The 21,877-nt window shown below is 41.9% G+C and overlaps 1 protein-coding gene across 2 annotated transcripts in view; it reads left to right on the forward strand.

Moving 5' to 3' along the window:
• Nucleotides 1-21,877, forward strand: part of GALNT17 (polypeptide N-acetylgalactosaminyltransferase 17) — a 486,325-nt gene that overhangs the window by 462,174 nt on the left and 2,274 nt on the right. For both annotated transcript variants that reach the window (XM_006155012.2, XM_006155011.1), the window contains one exon: nucleotides 21,080-21,247. In XM_006155012.2, coding sequence (XP_006155074.1) covers nucleotides 21,080-21,247 — 168 coding nt within the window. The remainder of the gene's footprint in view (nucleotides 1-21,079; nucleotides 21,248-21,877) is intronic.

Raw genomic sequence — 21,877 nt, forward strand, 5'->3', positions numbered from 1 at the left:
GTGCAACACTATAGATTCATTTTGCCTCATTGCAGGTAGTGGGACTATTAAAAGCTTTTTTGGAGGGGCTGTTCCCCTGACTCATTTTTTTTCTCAAAATATTCAAAACGTTTTCTGATTCTATTACTTCAAGGTTGTTAGTTCTGCCTCCCGGGCCCTGACTCCATTAGCCTCTGGGCACATCCTCCAGGCCCAGCCTCCTGGCAGACACTATGGAATGCCAGGTTACTTGGTTTCTGCTGCTGAGACTTTCTTGGGGCTTCCAGGGACCCAAAGCTCTCTCTCTGCCATCTTCCTTGCTTCCCTTTTCCATTTCCAATCCCCTGTTCCCTCTTTGTCTATTTATTCTCGCCAAGTGGCTCCCAAGGTCCACATACCGGAAACAGGAAGGCTTGATTTACTAAATGATATCAGAAGGAAATGCACATGTATTTGATTGTGACCAAGGGGAACTCAAGGTTCAGGAGGAACCGCTGTATGATTTTTTTCTCACCAGAATGGACTGATGAACTATTCTTCCAGGAAATCACCATTACAATTATAAGTTGTTTTCCAGTAGAGAGTCTTCATTCAAAATTTTGTGTGTCCTTAGAAGTTTAGCTGATTTTTCTCCTGACACTATAAATGATTCAGGCAGGCCTTTTTGTTCCTGTTGGGCTGAAAATAAAGAACTCAAATTGAACAATAGGGGGGTACCCATATTGCCACTGAACCTTCCTCTCTTGCCATTACATTCAATCGCCAAGTAAGAGTCACTGCTAGTATAGGATTTTAAGTATGGAGGGAGAGAGAGAGCGTGCACCAACAGGGTCATAATGCCCCACCCAGCCTCTGGCAGCACTGGATCATGTACACACATGCCCAGAATACAGGGAGGTCTCCAGATGCAAACCCAGGACCTTCCCATGTGGCTTAGCCTCATAGAGCATCACATTTACCAGTGTGCCACAGTCCAGGGCCTCCCCAACTTTATCTTTTTCTTTCTTTTTATCTTCTTTGTTTTCCTTTTCTTTCTTTCTTTTTTTTTAAACTAAAGGTACAGCAACATCACAGAGACTTTGGAAAATACAAATTCGAGTCATCTGTAGTCTTACCTCCCTATAACAACTATTATCATTACTGAGGCTTACATTCAGCTGTTTTTTTTCCCCAAAGAAATATGATTTCTTAGGCTGTTTTTATAATGCCAAATTAATAAAGAAACAACCTCACTGCTTCTGAAGGACGGGAAGCATCCATTAAATGTTTTTGTGTATGTGTGTGTATGTTTTCTAGAGAATTCATACACAAGAAAGAGAGAAAGAAAAGAAAGGCAGAGGGAGGTACTACTCGGTTCTATGTACCATAAGGTACCATTAGGTACACCTCAAACTCCTTTCTTCTATTTGTCCATCTTGTCAGGATTTAGGGCACACATGCATACACACCCAACATAACATGCATACACACCCAACATATTTTTCAAGCTGCCAGGGCTAGGATTCAGATCTCGAGGTTGGCCGTGTGAGATCCAGTCACCTTTGCCACCAGGCCATGGAGCTGACCCAAATGGGTATTTTCAAAGACATTACTTATTTGAAATTTAGAGGACCTGAGAACATGGCTGATCAGAATTAAAGATGGATCCTGAAGAAGTTGAGGCTGCCAGAGTTTAGACCATTGGTACAGGATGTCAGAGCTTAGGAGTGAGTTCCTACCAGAGGAAGACCAAAGGTGGGCAGCAGAATGTCCCAGACTGCCCTCGTTAGACTTACTAGGCTCAGTAGCAAGAGGTTCTGCAAAATGTCAAATATGAAATGACTTGGAATGCTGCCTACATGGGGACCACTGTGAAAGCCATGTACCCTTTGACGCTGGTTATAGCAAGGTGTGAAGGCCTTTTTCAAGTTATCCTGTGGCATATCAGTGTCATGGCTGGTCCCTTGCTTTGAGTCACATACAGCATTCCATGACCTCCTCATGGTTTCCTTCCTGCAGGAACTAAGCGTCATGGGTTATGAGCCCTGCTTTCAAGGGACTGCTGTTGATTGTCTTGACTTGATATTGCTCCCAAAATGCCAGGCTCATGACCATAAAATCCTGCAGAACCTGAATCTGGTTTGGCCATAAATAGGAAAGGAGATGTCAACTTGGTGGACAGATGTGTAACTTTGTCATATCATACTCTACCAGAGATAAGGCTTCTAACACACTACCAGAGTGAGCCAGAAGTGGCCAGAGCCAACATGGCACCTAGAGGTCCTGGATCCATGCATCTTAGTGAGTCTGGAGGTCAGGAAATGACACTTTACACACCTCCTGCCCCAAAGTTAACTCTTCTGTGTTGATGCTAAGAGAGTTTTACTTTCTGTGTGTTCTATAGGAGTTCCATGTCACATTATATGTCAATAATTTTATTTTTTTTTAATTTTTTCAATTGTCAGAGTAGGAGGTACTCACCAGAGAGAGAGAGAAAGAGAACACTCACTTCCAATGGGACATGGTCACGTTGTAGTCCCTTCTCCTCCATTTCTTCCTCCTATTAAGATTTTGGTCACACATATACATGTGCCCAGCATGTTTTTCAAGTCATCAGGGCTGGAATTCAAACCGTAGTTGGCCATGTGGAATTCTGGGTCCTTTAACCACTAGGTTAGAGTGTTGGGCCAACAACTTTATTCTGTTGTACAAACCTCAATAAGTATTATCAAAAAGTCACTCTTCATAAGAGAAAAGTTTGTGAGGAATAAGAGTACAAAGTCACCACTTATTGTTGAACTGCCAGTGGCCAGAAATTATGCAAAGTGCTTTAAATATTTTATTTAATCATCATAACATATCTATAGAGCAGGTGTTAACATCTTTTCTTTATAAATAAGGAAGATGAGGTTTGTTGAGATTAAATGACTTGTTCAAGGTCCTAGATATGGCAAAGTCACATTTTCAAACCCTACGTGTTGGATTCTGGGCTCTCAGAGATGTTATGAAAGAGTCATAGCCTATAGGAATTCTTGGCTTCTTCCAGAGAAGGGCCCTCTGAGTGCTGAGAGCTGACCTCCCCAGCACTGTGCCCTGCTATGGTGGCTTTGAAATACAACTGATCTCCAGATAAAGACAGTTCTTCTGCCTTCCTTTAGGATGTCCTAGGAGCTAGTTGACTGGGAAAGACAGAAACCAGCTCCACACCTTGTATCTGTAATGCATGCTGCATGATAAAGGCTCTGATAAGTCTTGCAGTAAAGAAAACTTGTTTAACTTTGTTAAGCCTAGTGTTTTCCAAACTTATTTGAATGCAGAGTCCTTTGTTTCACATAACACCTATAAACATCCTTTGAGGCTAGTTTTCTATAGAATGTACTTAGGGAATTGCTGGTAGATGCAGGGTTTTGTTTGTTTTTGTTTTAAGACAGATTTTCACTATAGGATGCATAAGCTCACCAGAGACACAAAGATACCCATGCTGCAATCCTTTCTCTTCCATTCTCCTTTTGGGATTTTTGGCACACATGTACATGTGTCCAGCATGAGATTTAATGCCCTGGATCTGATATTTGAACTGCAGTCAGCCATGTGGAAGTCTAGCACCTTAACTGCTACACCACTTTTTGGCCCCTATGTTGTTCTTTTAGTTAGTTCTCACTAGCACATTGACTGACTCATGCATGATTCACATCCCAGCTTCACCCAGCTATGACTTTGGGCAAGACAGTAATGCTTCTTAAACTTTCATAGATGTTTCCTTCTCTGTAATGTGAGGATATGAATATATCATTGCATACAGGTTTTGTGTCAGTGAAATAAACTGGTAAGTGGAAAGTATGTAGACAAGTACCATGGCACTGCATGAAAGTGTTGTCCACAATGATGACAATGAGAACTTAGAAAAGTGTCAGTCTTTTAAGAAAGGTTCAGAATAAATTCTAGGATTTCATCATTGTGCACTTACACAAATCTATTGCTAGATGGTATAGCCCTACTACACAACTAGGCTATATGGTGTAGCCTATGCCCTCTTAGGGAACCATTGTGGTCCATTGTTGACCAAAATGTCATTATGCAGCACATAACTATATTTGCAACATATACCACAAAGCCTGATATTTCTATTACACAAGATCTTAAACATTAAGGAATAGGGACCAGTAGATGGCATAATGGTTACATCACTGGACTCCCATGTAGTCGACCTCAGTTCAAGTCCTGGCTTGAAATTCTCACTGGACACATGTGCATGTATACCCAAAATCCTGACAAGAGAATGGATCCGAAGGGACTGTGGCATGACTATCCCCTCTAGGGGATGTTTTCTTGCCTTCTATATATCTCTGTCACTCTGGTGAGCACAGGTGCCCTATAGCAAAAATATCTCTTAAAAAAATTTAAGAAATAAAAAAGCAAAAACCTGAAAGGAAATGTAGAAAAAGACATAGGAGATAAGTTACCCCCCCAAAATATATATATATATATTTTTCATATATTTGGAGGGCTTATATGTAAGTGGAAGTGCAAATTTGTACCACTTTTCCAAAGAGGAGTTTGGTAACTTGGGAACATATTTAAAGACAGGGTGAAGAGGAGGGAAAGACTAAACAGAAAATAACTAGTTAAAATTTCTAAAACATTGGTGAAAAATCTGGTGAACATTGAGTATAAACACTCAGGAAGTAGTTTTGTCATCTTAATTTGAACAAAACTGAACTAAATTTCCCTTGGGTCAAATTATGGAATATTGGAGCAGAAATTCAGGCTATTTTTTTTTCCCAAGAGAAATTTAATAGCTCACTGTTTTAGTCTGTTGTGTTGCTAATAACAGAAATACCTGAGTCTAGGTAATTTTAAAATGATAGAGGTTTATTTAGCTCACAATTCTGGGATCCAAGGTAAAGGGGCTTCACTTGGTGAAGGTCTTTTTGCTACTGGATACTACAGTAAAGGGTGTCACATGACGAGACAAAGAGCAGTGTATGTCTGTTATCTCTATATCTGTCTCATTCTCTCTTTTCATAAACCCACTAGCATTCAGTCATAAGGAACCCATCCTGGTGGCCTTAATCCTAATCACCTTCCAAATGCTCCACCTCTTAATCCCATAGTCAGATTAAGTTTTTACCCTCTTAATCCCAATCCAACCAAATCTCACCATGTATTTGTGGGACAAGAGGGAGACATAGTACTCACCTCTACAGATAATGTAGAACTCAACTGACCTGCCAATCCAGATTTATCCTTCTGAGAACTACAGTTTTGAGTTTACTTAGCCATAGTTTACAATGCTGAAGGTCCAACAGTCCAGGGAAAGACAACCTTCCAAGGAATCCCAGGGAATGTCCTTTCTGGTTGAGAAAGCTATGGCACAAGGTAGCTGACCTACAGATGCTGAATGTTGACTGAAGTGTGCACAGAGGTGGATTAGCTGCAAGGGGAAGGGACCCTGATGCTTTGGCCAGGGCTGTGAGGTGAGCCCAGAATGGACAGTCTGGCATAAACTGCAGGATACACTCATGAGCTCTTAAAGGAGTTAGGAAGATGGAGAGCCTGAGAGGAACTGGTCTGGTAGGAGAGGGCCACAAAATGAGGGAGAAACCACCATGCCAATGAGAGTTCAGGCTTCTAGAATCAAGAGGCAAAAATATAATCTCTTCAGTGTAAGAAAAAGAGTGATATTTGGGACCAGCAGTTGGCATAATGGCTATGTCACTGGACTCCCATGTAGTTGACTGCAGTTCAAGTCCCAGACCGAGTGGCTTAAACTCATCCTGGGCACATGTGCAGGCATGCTCAAGATCCCAAGAGGAAGATGGAGGAGAAGGGATTGCGGTAAAAGATCACTGAAGTGCTTGGGGCATCAGCCCTTGTAGAAATGGCTTTAGGAGAAAACAGGAAGCCCTGAGTGCTAGGGAGGAGCTAGGATCAGGAAATATTGGCCATGTGAGGCCACACTGGAAGCTGTAGGGAAGAAAAGAAGTTCTTGGTGCAAACAGGAGCATAGCCCCACATATCCAGTGGTAAGATCAGGGAACATAATAGTAAAAAATTCACATGCACTCATAAATTTATTTAATCTCTACTACTACTGATAAGGTAATCTTACACTTACCCTCATTTTGAAGATGAGGAAACAGAGTCTATAGGGTGTAAGTAACTGAGTCAGTGTCATAAAGCTCTTCAGTGGCAGAGCTTGGATTTCTTAAATAGTTTCTAGAGTCTCAGTCAAACTGTTATAGTATACTGCTTCTTTGTTGACACAGCTCAAGGTCAGAGGTGCTGTTCCAACTGGCAGATGAAGAGGGTAAGCCAATTAAGCAATGGTGCAAATTAACTTGACTGTGCTACCGCACAGTGTCCACCAGCACTTCCACACTGCACCAGCTTACATTTCTACCTTCCCATTTTACTTACAGAGACAGAAAAAAATGCATGTTATCAGTGACCTATCTTGTTGAAAAATAGTCTCTTTGTTCCCCCAACCCACTGAGGAGTCAGGGATGAACTTGTGGCAAGTTTAGGAAATTCCTCCTGGACCCTTGGAAGTTCAGGTGGACTATACTGCTCACCATCCTCTCCCCTCTTCTGCTCACCCAGCTCGCTCTCCTCCAGTGCTCTCCACAGAGAGGTCTTCATGTCTCTCTACAAGGCTGTTTAAAGAACCTGGCACTCCTCTTACCACCACAGCATCAATGCCCTTAATCCATTCACTTCTGAACTATCTCTGCACAAACATCATCCCAGGCTTTGTGGCACAGATATATGTTCTTGTCCATCTCAAGTAGCAAATGTGTGTTTTAGAAATATAAGTCTCGAGGGACCAGCAGTTGGTGTAATGGCTATGTCACTGGACTCCCATGTAGTTGACTGAGGTTCGAGTCCCAGACCTGGTGGCTTAAAACTCACGCCGGACACATGTGCATGCATGCCCAAGATCCCGAGAGGAGAATGGAGGAGAAGGGATTGCGGCATGGCCATCCCCCCAGGGGGGTGATTTTTTGCTTTCTGTCTCTCTGTCTGTCTCTGCCTTTCTGGTGAGCACACGTGCCCTATAGCAAAAACCTTTCCAAAAAAAGTAAATATAAGGCTTGATGGGATCAGCAGTTCATGTAATGGACATGTCGTTGGACTCCCATGTAGTCGCCTGTGGTTCAAGTCCCAGATCCAGTGGCTTAAACTCACACCAGGTGTGTGGGCGTGCGTGCCCAAAATCCTGAGAGGAGAATGGAGAAGGGATTGTGGTGTGGCCATCCCCTCAGGGGATTTCTCACTTTCTGTCTCTCTGTCTTTCTCTGTCTTTCTGGTGAGTGCACACGCCCTATAGCAAAAACCTCTCCAATAAATAAACAAAGAAAGAAAGAAAGAAATATAAGGCTTGACTCTAAAATGACAAATTAAACAGCAGAGCAAAAAGACTAAGGAGGGAGGCCTTTGGGACCATCCCAGCCCTCAGAAGCTGGCCCTCTCTGCAGAAAACATCCAGTTCCATAGTGTGACTTGAAAGCTTTCAGATATATTTTTTTCATCAGACTTTATGGAGGAATACGATAAGCATAATACAGTGTATTCATTTAAAATGTACAATTTGATGAGTTTTGACAGGTGTTCACACTTGTAAAGCTGCCTCCCTAATCAAGATATACAATACTTCTATCCACCCCTCCACCCCAAAGATTCTTCATTCCCCTTCTCCCCACCCTGGCTTTTCTATTTTCAGCGAATCTGTTTCTTCTGTGTTACATTTGGAATCTGGTATCAGGCTTCCTATTGGTGATACAATAAAATTTTCTTGAAACTCATGCATAATTTGTTCATAATATGCTTTTTCCACAAACTTTTTGAGGATCCCTTGTTTAATGAGGACCTGGTTGTCTAATGGCCACAGCAGAAGGAGTGAGTGTCAACATGTCAATATAGTATCAGGCTGGTGGAAACGTAGTGTCTTTCCAGGCCTTTCTCCTCTGCACCTGAGGCTGGATCTTAGCTCTCAGGCCAGCCTGGAAGGGCTCCTGTCCATGGTGGGGCTGCCTTTTCCTTTGCCTTGCCCAGCTTCCTACATAACTGCCCACTGATGGAGAAAGCCTATTTGATTTTAAGAACGTACATGTACACATGCAGTCATAGGAAATCACTCTTGGAGGCAGCAGCCAAGCAATAAACAAGGAAATTTATTCCAAAGCCAATTTGAATCAATGGAACACATCTCCCTGTTCCTGAGTAGAAACTGGGAAAACTGCATTTTTCATTTAGCCATGGTTTTCTCCACTGACTGTGCCTGATTTTAAAGTGATGAGAAAGACTCTTAATAAGAAAGCAATTGCAAGCCATGTTTTTATTGACAATCCAATGGATTTTGCTGTGTTCCGGAGTCATTTTACAATTATTTGTCTGGTTTTTGTTTATCTGGCTCTAACCCGCATATTTTAGTTTTCCCTCAAGGTTGTTAAATTTGGGTTAATAGTTATGTGTGTCTCTTAGATCATCTCAAATAGAAAATTCTTGTTTTCCCCTAAATGAAAATGAATTGTCTTTGAGCTCAGAGGTTTTTTTCCCGATGCATTAGGATTGGGGATAATGACGTACATTTCTCCTCTTGGGCCCAGAAGCCAAACTTAGAATAATCCCATTCAATTCAAAAGACATTTATAGAGCATTTGCTTTTTGCAAGATGGGTTTTTGTGTGTGTGTGTGGTTTTTTTGTCCTCATGCTGTATAAAAATAAATAGGATGCTGCTGTCCTAAAACGACAATGGTAATAGATAATAAAAACCTATAAGAAAGGAAGATATTTATAAAATACGAAATCGTGTAAGTTGAAAGAGAACATACCTAGATGGAGGCTTCATGGAGCCAGTGGAGATGGGGTGTGGATAGGCCAGGAAAGCCTCTATACAGGAAAAGACAGGCTGAAATATTGGCTGTTTTGAGAAACTTCGGGCCAAGAATTAAGCCTGAAAAGGTAAGTTGACCCATATAGTGGAAGGTCTTGGTAAAAAATTTACTCTTAAATTAGTGAACAGTGGGAACAATGAAAGGTTGAGGCAGGAAGCCATATGATTTACCTACAGGAGTATATAGGATAGATGGAAACTGGGAGGGTTTAGGAGCAAGAGGACCACCAAGGACAAAGGTACTGCTGCAATTCAGGTCTCAGAATAGTCACACGTAAAATTTAGGAAGAAACATATGAGAGACATCCTAAATATGACGTCAGGAATTAGAAGACTAATAACTTGTTGGATGAGGAGGATGAGCTAGAAAGAGTGGATAAAGATAATTCAAGTTTGCAAGTCTAGAACCTGGGTAGAGATTGAGACTCTGAGTGTATGAAGAGACTTTGCAAAATAGAACTAAAATGTGAAGTTTTTTGGTATAAAATTTTCTTGAAATCCATGACTAGTTTGTTTATAATATGCTTTTCCACAAACTTTTTTGAAAATTTGTTGTTTAACATAGACCTGGTTGTCTGATGGCCATAACTGAAGTGAGTGTCAACATGTCAATATGTCCCAGCAAGTCATAAACTCAGAGAAAGCATTACCCATTGGCTCCTCTTAGAGCAAATGATATGTGAACACGTGCCTCTCCTCCCATTACAGGAATTATCTTGGCCATAGTGAGCTTTGCATTGAGATGATAAATGCCACAGATAGTAGCTTGACCCTAATTTTCTGAGTGAGCCTATAGGGGAAAGACAATGAGCTTCTAAAAGCAGAGTAGACTACATATGTTGAAGCTCTCTCCATTACATATAACTAGATTGTAGAAGATTGTAGAAGAATGACTGTAAAGGCCAGCAGATGGCCTTTACATCAGATGGCCTTTACATCACTGGACTCCCACATGGCTGACAATGGTTCAAGTCCTAGACCCAGTGGCTTGGAACTCACTCCAGGCACATGTGCATGCATGCCCAAGATCTCAAGAGGAGAATAACAGAGAAGAGATTGCCATGGCCATGCTGCAGTCATCCTGGGGGGGGAGGGGGGGCATCATTTCTCACTTTTCCTCTCATGGTCTCTGTCTCTCTATCTTGCCAGTGAGAGCACACACACCTTTGGCAAAAACCTCTAAATTAAAAAAAAATGATCAGTTGTAGCAAACTTAATTTTAAAACCTTCCTAGGCTCACAAGAATGTGGTTGTATCAATAAGCTTTTGCTGCATAACAAATCACCCAAGACATTTTTGGATAAGCAAAATTTGAGCATGTTTACCATAAAATATTGTCAGCAAAGGAACTTCTAAAGAATGTGCATAAAGAAGAAGAAAATGACTTCAGAAGAATGTCTTAAGGCAAGAATGAATTATAAGAAAATAAATTTATAAACATACAAATAAACCTAAGCAAGCACTTCTTGCATAAAATAAGAATAATGTCTAACCTGGGTAGCAAGAGAGATATAGCCAAAATGCTGAACAGTTAGAAGGAAGTGATCAGATTTGGTATTCTAATGCTATTGAATTTTATTGAGGGTAAGTAGATGTTAAGCTATTGAATAAAATTAGATTTTCTAAGTTAATAATGGTTAAGTTTCAAGAGTAGACAATAAAAATAAAAAAAGGAAGAAATGGAGTTTAATATGTGAGTCTGTAGAGGGGAACAATGAAATATGGTAATATTCCAACAGATAAACCAGACTGCAACTGATCCAAGCAAAGGCAAGAAAAGAAGAAAAAGGAAACTGATAAGGCTGTGGAAACAGAAAACACAAAGCAAGATAGTAGAAATAAATTCAAATATATTATTAATCACAATAAATACAAATGGACTAAACTCATTAGTTAAAAAATAGAGATTGTCATTTTGGATTTTTATAAAATCTGATAGTTTGTGTTTTCAAGGGTCACTTCTAGGGTCCAGCAGGTGGTGTAGTGGGTAAGACGGTGGACTCCTATGTGACTGACTGTGGTTCAGTTCCCAGACTCAGTGGGTTGATACACACTGGGTATATGTGTGTGCATGCCCAAAATTGCAAGAGGAGAATGGAGAAGAGATTGCAGTATGGCCATCCACCCTGGGTGGGTGATTTCTCACTTTCTGTCTCTCTGTCTCTCTCTGTTTTTCTGGCAAGCATATGTGCCCTGTAGCAAAAAAATCTCTCTCTCAAAAAAAAAGAGTCACATCTAAAACATAAGATGAGAAAGTGTTCAAAGTAAAAAGATGGGAAAAGGTATGGCAGGAAACGTAAAAAGTAAAAAAATTGGAGCAATAACTTCATTAATATCAAACGAAGGAGCCTGTAGAGCAAACAGCACATGAAGCGTGTCATTGTATGATGATAAAAGGTTCAGGTACCAGAAAGATAAAGTAATTATTTTTAAAAAAAGACTTATTTAGAGACCAGTAGATGGTGTAATAGTTACATTATGTGGCCATAGTTCAAGTCCTAGACCCGGTGGCTTACAACTCATGCCAGGCATGTGTGCATGCATGCCTAAAAACCTTAGAGGAGAATGGAGAAGGGATTGTGGCATGGCCATCCCCCTTGGGGGTCATTTCTCACTTTCTATCTCTCTGTCATTGTCCAGTGAGTGTGCATGCCCTATAGCAAAAATCTCTCAAGAAAGAAAGAAAGAAAGAAAGAAAGAAAGAAAGAAAGAAAGAAAGAAAGAAACCTATTTATTTTTATTGTTATTATTTTAAAATTTGCTTTAGGGCATGTGTGCTCACCATACAGAGACAGAGAGTGAGGGAAGTGAAAAAGCAAACCATAAGGTCCGAGACTTGAATCACAGTCAACCATATGGGAGTCTAGCGTTTTAACCACCATACCACCTGCTGGCCCTGGTAAAATAATTCTTAACTTGTATGTACCTCTCTAATCTGATTTCTTTCTTCTTCACAGTCATCACTCAAGTTGAGATCTTCATCAGTCCCTCAACTTCCATAGGGTTCCACTTCAGTTTATTCCCCAATCAGTAGCCAGTGAGATTATCTTAAAATTCTGATGGCTCCTCATGATAAAACCTCAATTCTTGAGCATTATGTGTCCATATAGTGAAGTCTCAACTTCAGTTTATCCCTTCCTCCCCATCCCTACCCTCCATCATGGTGAAAACTGTGAGTGGAGCTCCAAAAAACCACATTTCTTCTGATCTCCACATCTTTGGACATACATGTCCCTTTTTCTCATCTGCTCTGCCCTTTCTTACTTGTTTGGTTGTCTGATTCCATCAGGGCTTGACTTAAATGCCCCCTCCTCTGGGAAGCCTTCTCAGACCTCCCTCTTCTGGATTGGGGCCCCTCTTATGCTGGCTCTTTGACCACTTAGTATATTTCATAACATTGTTTCATACTGTGTTGTCATTGCCAGTTTACATAGGGTAAATTAATTAATTTTTAAAAAAGGTTTCAGGAGAAAAAAAAAACATGGAAACTATTTTTCTTGAAATTAAAAAAAATGCATATTGATGACTACAATAAGCTATATAGTCCCAGCTAAGTGCTTCTTTATAGTATGTTCATTCTACTCACTGAGGTTAATGCCTAAAGTCAGACTTGTGTTCGTGGATATGTATATGTCAGCTGCACTTGCTCTTGGAAGTATTTAAATTAATTAAGTTGATTAGCAAATAAATGCAATGGGAGGAAAAGGCATAGAAAGCAACCATGGATACCAGAGACAGGGTAGAAGGAGGGTGAGACATGGCAGAGGGTGAGAGAAAGAGAATCAAGGATGGCAAAAATAACAAAATATACAGGAAACAAATGGAAAATTGTTTGTTGATAATAACACGTATGTTGATTTGCTTGATTGAGCCAATATACAGTGTATTCTGGATGCAAAATCGCATTTTGTTTGCTGTATAGTGAATGAATGTAAATAAATAAATTTAAATTAAAAAAAGAGAAAGAAATATTATTAGGCATGTTAGGCAAGCCAAGCATTCTTTTAAGAGATAGGAATCAAGCAGTTTTAAAAAAAGACAAACAGGGACCAGCAGTTAGCATAATGGCTATGTCGCTGGGCTCCCATGTAGTCGACCGCAGTTCGAGTCCCGGACCCGGTGGCTTAAAACTCACGCTGGGTGCGTGTGCGTGCTTGCCCAAGATCCCGAGAGGAGAATGGAGGAGAAGGGATTGCGGCATGGCCATCCCCCGCAGAGGGTGATTTCTTACTTTCTGTCTCTCTCTCTCTGTCTCTGTCTTTCTGGCTAGCGCACGTGCCCTATGACAAAAACCTCTCAAAAAGAAAAAGACAAGCAAAACTTCCACCTTTGTGTCACTCACATTCCGGTGGAAGGAATCAAGCAACAAATGGTATAATGAAAATGAGCCCTTAGAAGATAGAAGGTGCTTGAAGAGAAATAAAGTAAGGAAAGAGGTAGGAATAACTGATAGAGGTAAAATGTTAAATAAGATCATCAAAGGAAGGCCTCACTAATAACATGACATTTAAACACAAACTTGAAAAAAGTGAGAGAGTAAACCATTCAAATATCTTGGGGAAGAACTTTCAGGAGAGAAGGAAATAGTGCAAAGGCCCTGAGCAGGTGCAGATGTTGTCTGGTCACAGATCAACATGGAGGCCAGTAGAGTAGAAGGAGCAAGGGGCAGAGCAAGCTCAGAGAGCTCTTATTGGATCACACTAGATTGTCAGTCCATTATAAACATTAAGAACATTTTATTTTTAGTGAAATGGAATAAATAAATATTTTGAGCAGAAGAATGGCATGACCTGATCCCAATTTAAACTAAAATAATTTAAAAGAATAAAACATTTTACTTAGGATGTGATTTTGATTTATACAAAAGGGGAGGGAGGGAAGATGTGGGAGCTAAGAGACAAGTTAAATTAGGAGGTTACTGCACTGAAATAATCAAGAGATCAAGGTGCCGTGGTACAGGGAAGTGGCAGTAGAAGGTGAAATCCAGATGTAGTTTGCTAATGAATTGAAGATAGCGGGTCAGAGAAAGAGGCAAATAAAAAGTAAAGCCGAGGGAACCAGCAGTTAGCGTAATGGCTATGTCGCTGGGCTCCCACGTAGTCGACCGCAGTTCGAGTCCCGGACCCGGTGGCTTAAAGCTCACGCCAGGCGCGTGTGCGTGCGTGCCCAAGATCCCGAGAGGAGAATGGAGGAGAAGGGATTGCGGCGTGCCCATCCCCCCTGGGGGGTGATTTCTCGCTGTCTGTCTCTATGTCTCTCTCTGTCTGTCTGGCGAGCGCACGTGCCCTACAGTGAACAATCTCTCCAAAAAAAAAAAAAAAGTAAAGCCGAGGGAACCAGCAGTTAGCGTAATGGCTATGTCGCTGGGCTCCCACGTAGTCGACCGCAGTTCGAGTCCCGGACCCGGTGGCTTAAAGCTCACGCCAGGCGCGTGTGCGTGCGTGCCCAAGATCCCGAGAGGAGAATGGAGGAGAAGGGATTGCGGCGTGCCCATCCCCCCTGGGGGGTGATTTCTCGCTGTCTGTCTCTATGTCTCTCTCTGTCTGTCTGGCGAGCGCACGTGCCCTACAGTGAACAATCTCTCCAAAAAAAAAAAAAAAAAAGTAAAGCCGAGTTTTTCAACCTAAGGAACTGGGAGGATGGAATTACCATTACCAAGATGGAACAGACGCTGGATGAGTGTATGGCGGAGGGTGGGTACATGGAAGGATGAGTTCAGTTTTAGTTGTATAAACTTGAACTGCTTATTAGATATCCAAGTGGTATGTCAAGTTGGGAGGTGACTATACAAATTTGAAAGGGAGGGAAAATTTTGGTTTAGAGATAGAAATCTGACACAATTAGCTAAATTACTATGCACATTCTAATGAAAGTCCTGAGATTGGAAAGCTCTCCAAGGCAATGAGTGAGAGAGGAGAGATTGTTGTCACCTGCACCCAGCACAGCATCATGCAATAGATAGTTCATAATATAAAGACTAAGAAAAACATGTGATGATGATAACTAATGGATCCTGGTGACCTTTGAGAGGGCAATTTCAATGAAGTAGTGATGGTAGAAAATAAATAGTAAGGAATAAAAGAGCGAATCCAGGGGCAAAATTTAGAGGTAATTAGGGCTGCAGCTGAAGAAGATTTTCTGAATATAACAAGCTAGTTTTGTTTATAGCTTGCCTGAAAAAAAAACAAAAGAGAAGAAAGAGATAATGACTTAGGGTACTTGCTGAGTAAGGGAGAGGTCAGAGACTGAAGGGGGTAAGAGAGAGTGAAGGAAGACAAAGTTTAAGGAGTAGGGGAGATAGCTTCTCAACCAAATGGGATATAAAATTCTTTGTGGACTGTGCGGATCTAGGACACCAGGCTAGGAGACGAGAGAGGAAAGACACATTTTTTTTTAAAAAATCTATCTTGTGGCAGGGGTGGGAATGGTGTGGGCTGATAGAGGGTCACATGAAGTGGATGAAAATATAAGAAAGGCCCAGTCCCAGTTGAAACATGGGTCTGCCAAGGATATAGTCAGCCAACACCTGGCCCTGGCTCTGTGACAGCAAGAACCAAGGGGACTTTCACATTCTGCAGTTCAGATGATGATGACCTCAGGGGCTGTCTGTAGTTACAGAAGAATCTTAAAGACATTTCTTGCATTAGCAATGAATATTCTGAAAAGAGAATGAACAAAATGACACTAATTGCAATAGCACCACAAAGCATGAAATGCTTAGGAATAAATGCATCCAAAGAAGTACAAGACTTATGCATTGAAAAGTATAAAATACTGTTCAAAGAAATTAAAGACTCAAGTAAAAAAGATAACCATGTTCACAGATAGAAGACTCAATATTGTTAAAGTGGAGATAATCCTCAATTGATCTAGAGATTCAATATAATCCCTAACAAAATTCCAACTGCTTATTTTTTTCGGAAACAGAAAAGCTGAATTTAAACTTTATGTGAAAATGCAAGGAACCCAAGATAGCCAGAACAAAATTGAAAAAGAAGAACGAAGTTGGAAGACTCATTTTCTAGGTCTACATGTACTACAAAGCCATAATAAAGACAATGTAGAACTGGCATAGAAATATGCCTAGAGATCAATGAAATAGCATTTAGAATCTAGAAACAAACCTTCATATTTATAGTTAATTGATTTTTGGCAAGAATAATAAGACAATCCAATGAGTAAAGAATAGTCTTTTCAATAAATGATGCTGGCCAATCAGATACATGGAAATGAATGAATGTGAACTCCTACCTTATAGATAAAAGAATTCAAAATGGATCAAAGACCTAAATTCAAGAGCTAAATCCATATAGACTTGGGGCTCAAAGAGTTACAGAAGATGTTGAAGAAGGGAGAGAATCACACGGAGGCCTAGGAAACACACAGCCAGACAAATAGCAGCTCAGGGCAGTGCAAGCAGCTGGAGCAAAGTCTTGGAGGCATGGAAGCCTATTGAGCATGTGGAATGAGGAGTCATGGCAGGTAAACAATACCATGAAAACTCTCAATCCAGGGCTGGGACAAAACAGGGAGCCTGAGTTGACAGCAGGTCCCAGGGTTCACCCCACTCCTATCTTGTGGGAGAAGAGAAGGTATGAGATCTGTTGGCCTAACCTTAGCCCTACCATCCTTCAGACTACAGTGCCATTTTCCTGACTTCCTCTTAAAGAGCTGGCCCCTTGGCCAGGCTAGCAGAGCCTACACACATGAATTTTCAGTGTGAGAGCATTCCCTCCAAAAGGAAATCCCTCCCAGGCCCTACTCACCTGCTTCTACCCACCTGATGCCTTCATGACTCTGGGCATTTGCCTCTGCAAGTCTCATCAGCCTGGGCCTCATCATTTTCATGCCCTAACAGACCTCAGAAAGGAGAACCTCTAACTCCCAGTGGCATTTAGCTTCGCTCTTTAAACATCTGGGTCACAGATATGCTCAGTTAATTAATGTTCTTAGCGCTGCTCATTTGCCTGCTGGATAATAGATTGATTCATAATTTCAATAAGCAGCTGTGTATATCTTTCCCCTGAACATAAAGGCAGCTTGCTGTCATTCATCACTTTGCATTTGGTGAATTTAAATATATTCAGGGAGACGTTGTTTAGGGAGGGAGAGGGAGGACTTCTGATTTTCTTACCATTTTGCCTCTAACAATTACTCTGATTTGGAACTAATTTGGGTTTAAAGCACACGTTAACCACATCTCTTTCAAGGACACTTAATAAACTCCCTGTCATTTGTTCAAGGGGAGCAGACAGGCTCTCCTTTTAGGATCAGAGCCAAGGGTTTCCAAGTAGCTTTCAACAAAGGATGAGAACCCCTGCAGAGAGTCTTCTCCACCAGAAGAGAGCCACTTGTATCCTTGAGCAAACTACCTTCTTGCTTCATTTCTGGGCAGAAATGCCCTGGCTCTCCGAGGAGGCGGGGATCACCCAACAGTCTAGAAAGAGGCTCTTCTGCTGCTCAGGTGCCAGGGCAGGAAAGCTAACCGTCCAGTCTCTGGGGACCCAAGGAGAGAGTCCAGGACCTAGCCAGGGAACAAGATGTCTTCACACCTCAGTTTCCTCTTCTATAATGTAAAGTGGGGATAATAATATTGGGTAGTCAGAAAAGTCATGACGTGTTTTTCTATGTAAAAATGTGTTATGACTTTTCCAATGACCCATAGAGCCTGTCTCACAGAGCTGTGAAAATTACATTAGTTATTCCCTATACAGTGGTTAGAAGTGCAAAGTGTGCCTTCGAAACATGTATTAGTTATTCCCTATACAGTGGTTAGAAGTGATGCAGAGTGTGCCTTCAAAACATGCTAACTGGTAATATTATTTATTTATAGCTTCTTAGACACCAGCTGTAATATTAACGATCACCAGTTACCTGATATGTAGGATCTTGAGGGTCAAAATGAAAAATTGTGGGGCCAGCAGGCAGCATGGTGGTTGGTGCTCTGGACACTCCCATTTGGGCGACCACAGTTGAAGTCCCAGACCTGGTGGCTTGCTTTCTCACGTTCCTTCTCTCTGTGTGTGTTCTCTCTGGTCAAATTAAATGAATGAATAAATTTTAAAAATTAAATAAAAATTCTAAAAAAATGAAAAGTTGTGTTTACCTCTCATTTTGTCATTACCTACCTTCCTTGGAATCACCTCAGTGAGAACATAGCTCCATCCTTATATTCCCAAAAGGCTGTTCTGAGGCCAGGCATACAGAACACTCTTCAAAATACACCTGTGAGTTTAACCGAATCAATAAGGCTACCTTTGTTTCTTTGTTTGTTTGTTTGTTTGTTTGTTTGTTTGTCATAGAGCACATGCATTCAAAAGAGAGAGTCAGAGAAAGGAAAAGCAAGACATCATCCCTCCTGGGGGTTGGTCACACCACAATCTCTTCTCCTCCATTCTCCTTGGGTGCACATGCACAGTTTCCTGGTGTGATTTTCAAGCCACACCACAATCTCTTCTCCTCCATTCTCCTTGAGTGCACATGCACAGTTGCCTTGTGTGATTTTCAAGCTATGAGTGCAGGACTTGAACCATGGTAAGCCAGGTGAACATCCAGTGCCTTAAACCCCACACCATCTGCTGGCCCCCAGGCTGTGTTTTTTACATGCACGTTGGCATTCACATTTATATTGTGCTCAACCACAAACATGTTGAGCACTTGGTGATTCACTCCTAGTAAGGAGTGCAATTACTTAGGCACAGTGACTGCCTTTCAGGAGTATGAAAGATGGGTGAATGCATTTATTTCATGCTGCAGTATGTAGGCAGAGCCTGCTGGTGGTGTGGCAGTTAAGGCAGCTGGATCTCACATGGCTGACAGTGTGGTTTGAGTCCTGGACCTGCAGCTGGGAAAACAAGCCGAGTATGTGTGCATACATGCATGCCCAAGGTCCCAAAAGAAGACTAGAGGAGAAGGGGTTGCAATGGCTGACACCCCCCAACTGGGAGGGGGTGCTTTCTCTTTCTCTATTTCTCTCTCTCTCTCTCTCTCTCTCTGTTGCCTCTTCCGTGAGCATACATAACCTATGGCTAAAACTAAAAACAAAAAAACTACATAGGCAGCCGAGAGTGAAGGCAGAGGAGGAAGGCCATGGGCTTTGTATGGGCCCCGCTGTGGGAAGGGTTGTCAGGCAATGCCATCTCTGTAACAGGTCGTATTAGTGATTGCTACATACAAGTACTCTAGCACTTAGTGACTTCAGACAATATGTGTTTATTGTTTTTCATGGGTCTCCAGGTCAGCTGGATGATTCTGTGATCTGGACCAGGCTCAGCTGATGTTGGTTGGATTTATTCATTCATTTTCTATCGGCAGCTAGCAAGTTGACTTAGAGCTGCCTGATCTAGGTTGGCCTCATGTACTTACCTGGTGGCTGAGTGGCAATCAGTTGGGCAACAAGTCTTATCCTCCCGCAGGCCAGCTTGAGCTTACCGCCATGATATCAACAGGCTTCCAGGAGTGTGAATGGAAGCATACGAAATGGTCCAGTTTAGAAATAGGCACGTCCTCATTTCCACTACATTCCCTAAGCCAAAGCAAGTCATGAAGCCAACCAACGAGCTAGGCATAAGGAAAGTACTTCTTTTTTTATTATTATTATTTTTATTTTTAAGGCACGGCATCGCTATCATCATCCTTTTGCCTTAGCCTCCCAGCTGGTGATATAGGAGTAAACCACCACATCCAGCTCTTTTTCAGACAGAGTTTCATTGTATTGCCCACATCAACCCTGAACTTGCAGTCCTCCTATCTCAGCCTCCCAAATTGCTGGAATTATAGGCACATGCCACTAAACCTGGCCTTTAGGTTGGACCTGGAAGTAAACCAGGGCCTCTCTGTAGAACTAGACTTGAAACAGAGTCTTAGCAGCATACACCATGGTGGCTGGACCTAGACTTCATTCCTTGGTGGAAATTGCTGCAAAGTCATCTTGCCAAAGATATAGAAGAAGTAAAGGCTGTGGCTACTTTTGCAATTTACCAGTCTTTTAGCATCTGTTTTAGTACATGAATCACGAAGTAAGTACTAGGATTGTGTCTGCTTGTCTCTCATTGGAAAATGTCACAATAAATACCATATCTGTAAACATTTGTTTATAACTTTGATTATTTCCTTAGGTTAGATTGCTAAAAGTGAATGCATTCAGCTAGAGGAGATAACCATTTTACAAACATAAAATGTGCATTTAAAAATACCCCTATAGGTAAGTTGTAGTACTTTATCCTCCCTGTAGTTCAAATGTGAGAGGGTCCATCTGGGGCCAGTTTTGCTAAAATTCAAAGTATCCCTTTTTTTTTAAATATGGTACCTCTCTGTTGCTTTTAGTCTTTTACTTCTTTCAATATCTACTAAGTCGAATGCTCTTTAGTATCTGTTTCTTTAATGAGTTGCCTCTTTGGGCCCTTTCTTAATCCACTTTGTATTGTTATAACAGAATACCTGAGACAGGGTAATTTATAATGAATAGAAGTTTATTTGGCTCACAGTTCTGGAGCCTGGGAAGTCCAAGAGCATGGTGCTGACATCTGGTAAGGGCCTTTGTGCTTCATCATCCTATGGCAGAAAGGCAAGTGAGCATGTGAGACAGAGAGAAAGGGAACTTATTGTTTTATCAGGAGCTCATTGCCACAATAACTAACTCACTCCTGTGATAACAGCATTAGTCTGTTCATGATGGTAGAGACCTCATGACCTAATCACCTCTTAAAGGCCCTACTTTTTAACATTGTTACATGGAAATTAAATTTCAAGACACATTTGGGAGGAGACATGAAAACCATAGCAGATCCTTTGCAGGATGGTAGGTTTCACTAATTCCAATTTATAAATGAGGAGACCATGGAGACTCAGAGAGGTTTAATAACTTGTTGTAGGTGGTCCAGCCCAGTGGAAGCAGGGTCAAGCTTTCAAAATTAGCTCTCTGTCTCTTTTCCCTATTCATACTCCCCCATGTTACTGAACAGAAGGCTCAAACAGGGACCAAGGATGTGCTCAGGAAAAAATCAGAGAATAGCCCTGGAAATCTAGATAAAGGCCTAGTAAGCCTGAGGGATTTCTAGAATGATACTTTCCTGGGAGGTGGGTGTACAGGTGTGCATGATTGGACAGAGACAGTGCAGTGTTGACAGAAAGCCGGGCAAGGCCCACAGACCTGCACTTCATTTCCCTATGCATTCTCACCCTTACTTCTCACTGCCCTACCCTTGCATGTCTGCTCTCTGCAGCTTGCCCGCTACACCAAGGAAGGCTTCCTGCACTTGGGTGCCCTGGGCACCACCACACTCCTTCCTGACACTCGCTGCCTGGTGGATAACTCGAAGAGCCGGCTGCCCCAGCTCCTTGACTGTGACAAGGTCAAGAGCAGCCTGTACAAGCGCTGGAACTTCATCCAGGTGAGTGGTCTGTGGACAGTGCCTCCCCCAGAGCAGGGGGAATGCCGCAGGCCAGAGGGAAAGCAGGCTTCCCCAAGCGTATCTAACAAAGCGCAACCCAGAACCCAGATCTCCCAGCCCTAGGCCAGGTTCAGGGGAAGCCATGAGGGTAGTCGTGCTGATTCCTATACCAAAATAGGCTGGTTGGGCTCTGATAATGCTGAGAGGGGAGTGTGGGGTTGCCCTGAAATCTGCTAAGTACAGTAAGATTGAGAAAGTCAGACCTCAGATATTCCAGGAAATTCCTATCCCAACTTCTGCCCCACCGAAGCTCGTCTCCTGGTTCATCCATTCAGACATGGTAAAGTTTATTTGTGATCTGAGGTTAGGGTCCAAATGAGTCCCCATGATCCATCTCTCTGTGGAAAGAATTTTGGTAGAACTGATTCTCCATGTATTGGGAATGATGGTGGCAAAACCTCTCACCTTCCTCTCTCTCTCTTTCCTCCTTCCTTCTTTCACTCTCCCACTCTCACTTTCCCTCTCTTCTCCACTCTGTCCTCTCTTCTGTCTCCTTCCCTTTGTCCCCCTCTCTCTCTCCCTCTCTTTTTCCTCCCTCTCTCTTACTGTCTCTTCCTTTCTCTCTTTCCC

The sequence above is a fragment of the Tupaia chinensis genome, unplaced genomic scaffold, assembly GCF_000334495.1.
Source record: "Tupaia chinensis unplaced genomic scaffold, TupChi_1.0 Scaffold000429_1, whole genome shotgun sequence".
Classification (NCBI taxonomy): domain Eukaryota; kingdom Metazoa; phylum Chordata; class Mammalia; order Scandentia; family Tupaiidae; genus Tupaia; species Tupaia belangeri.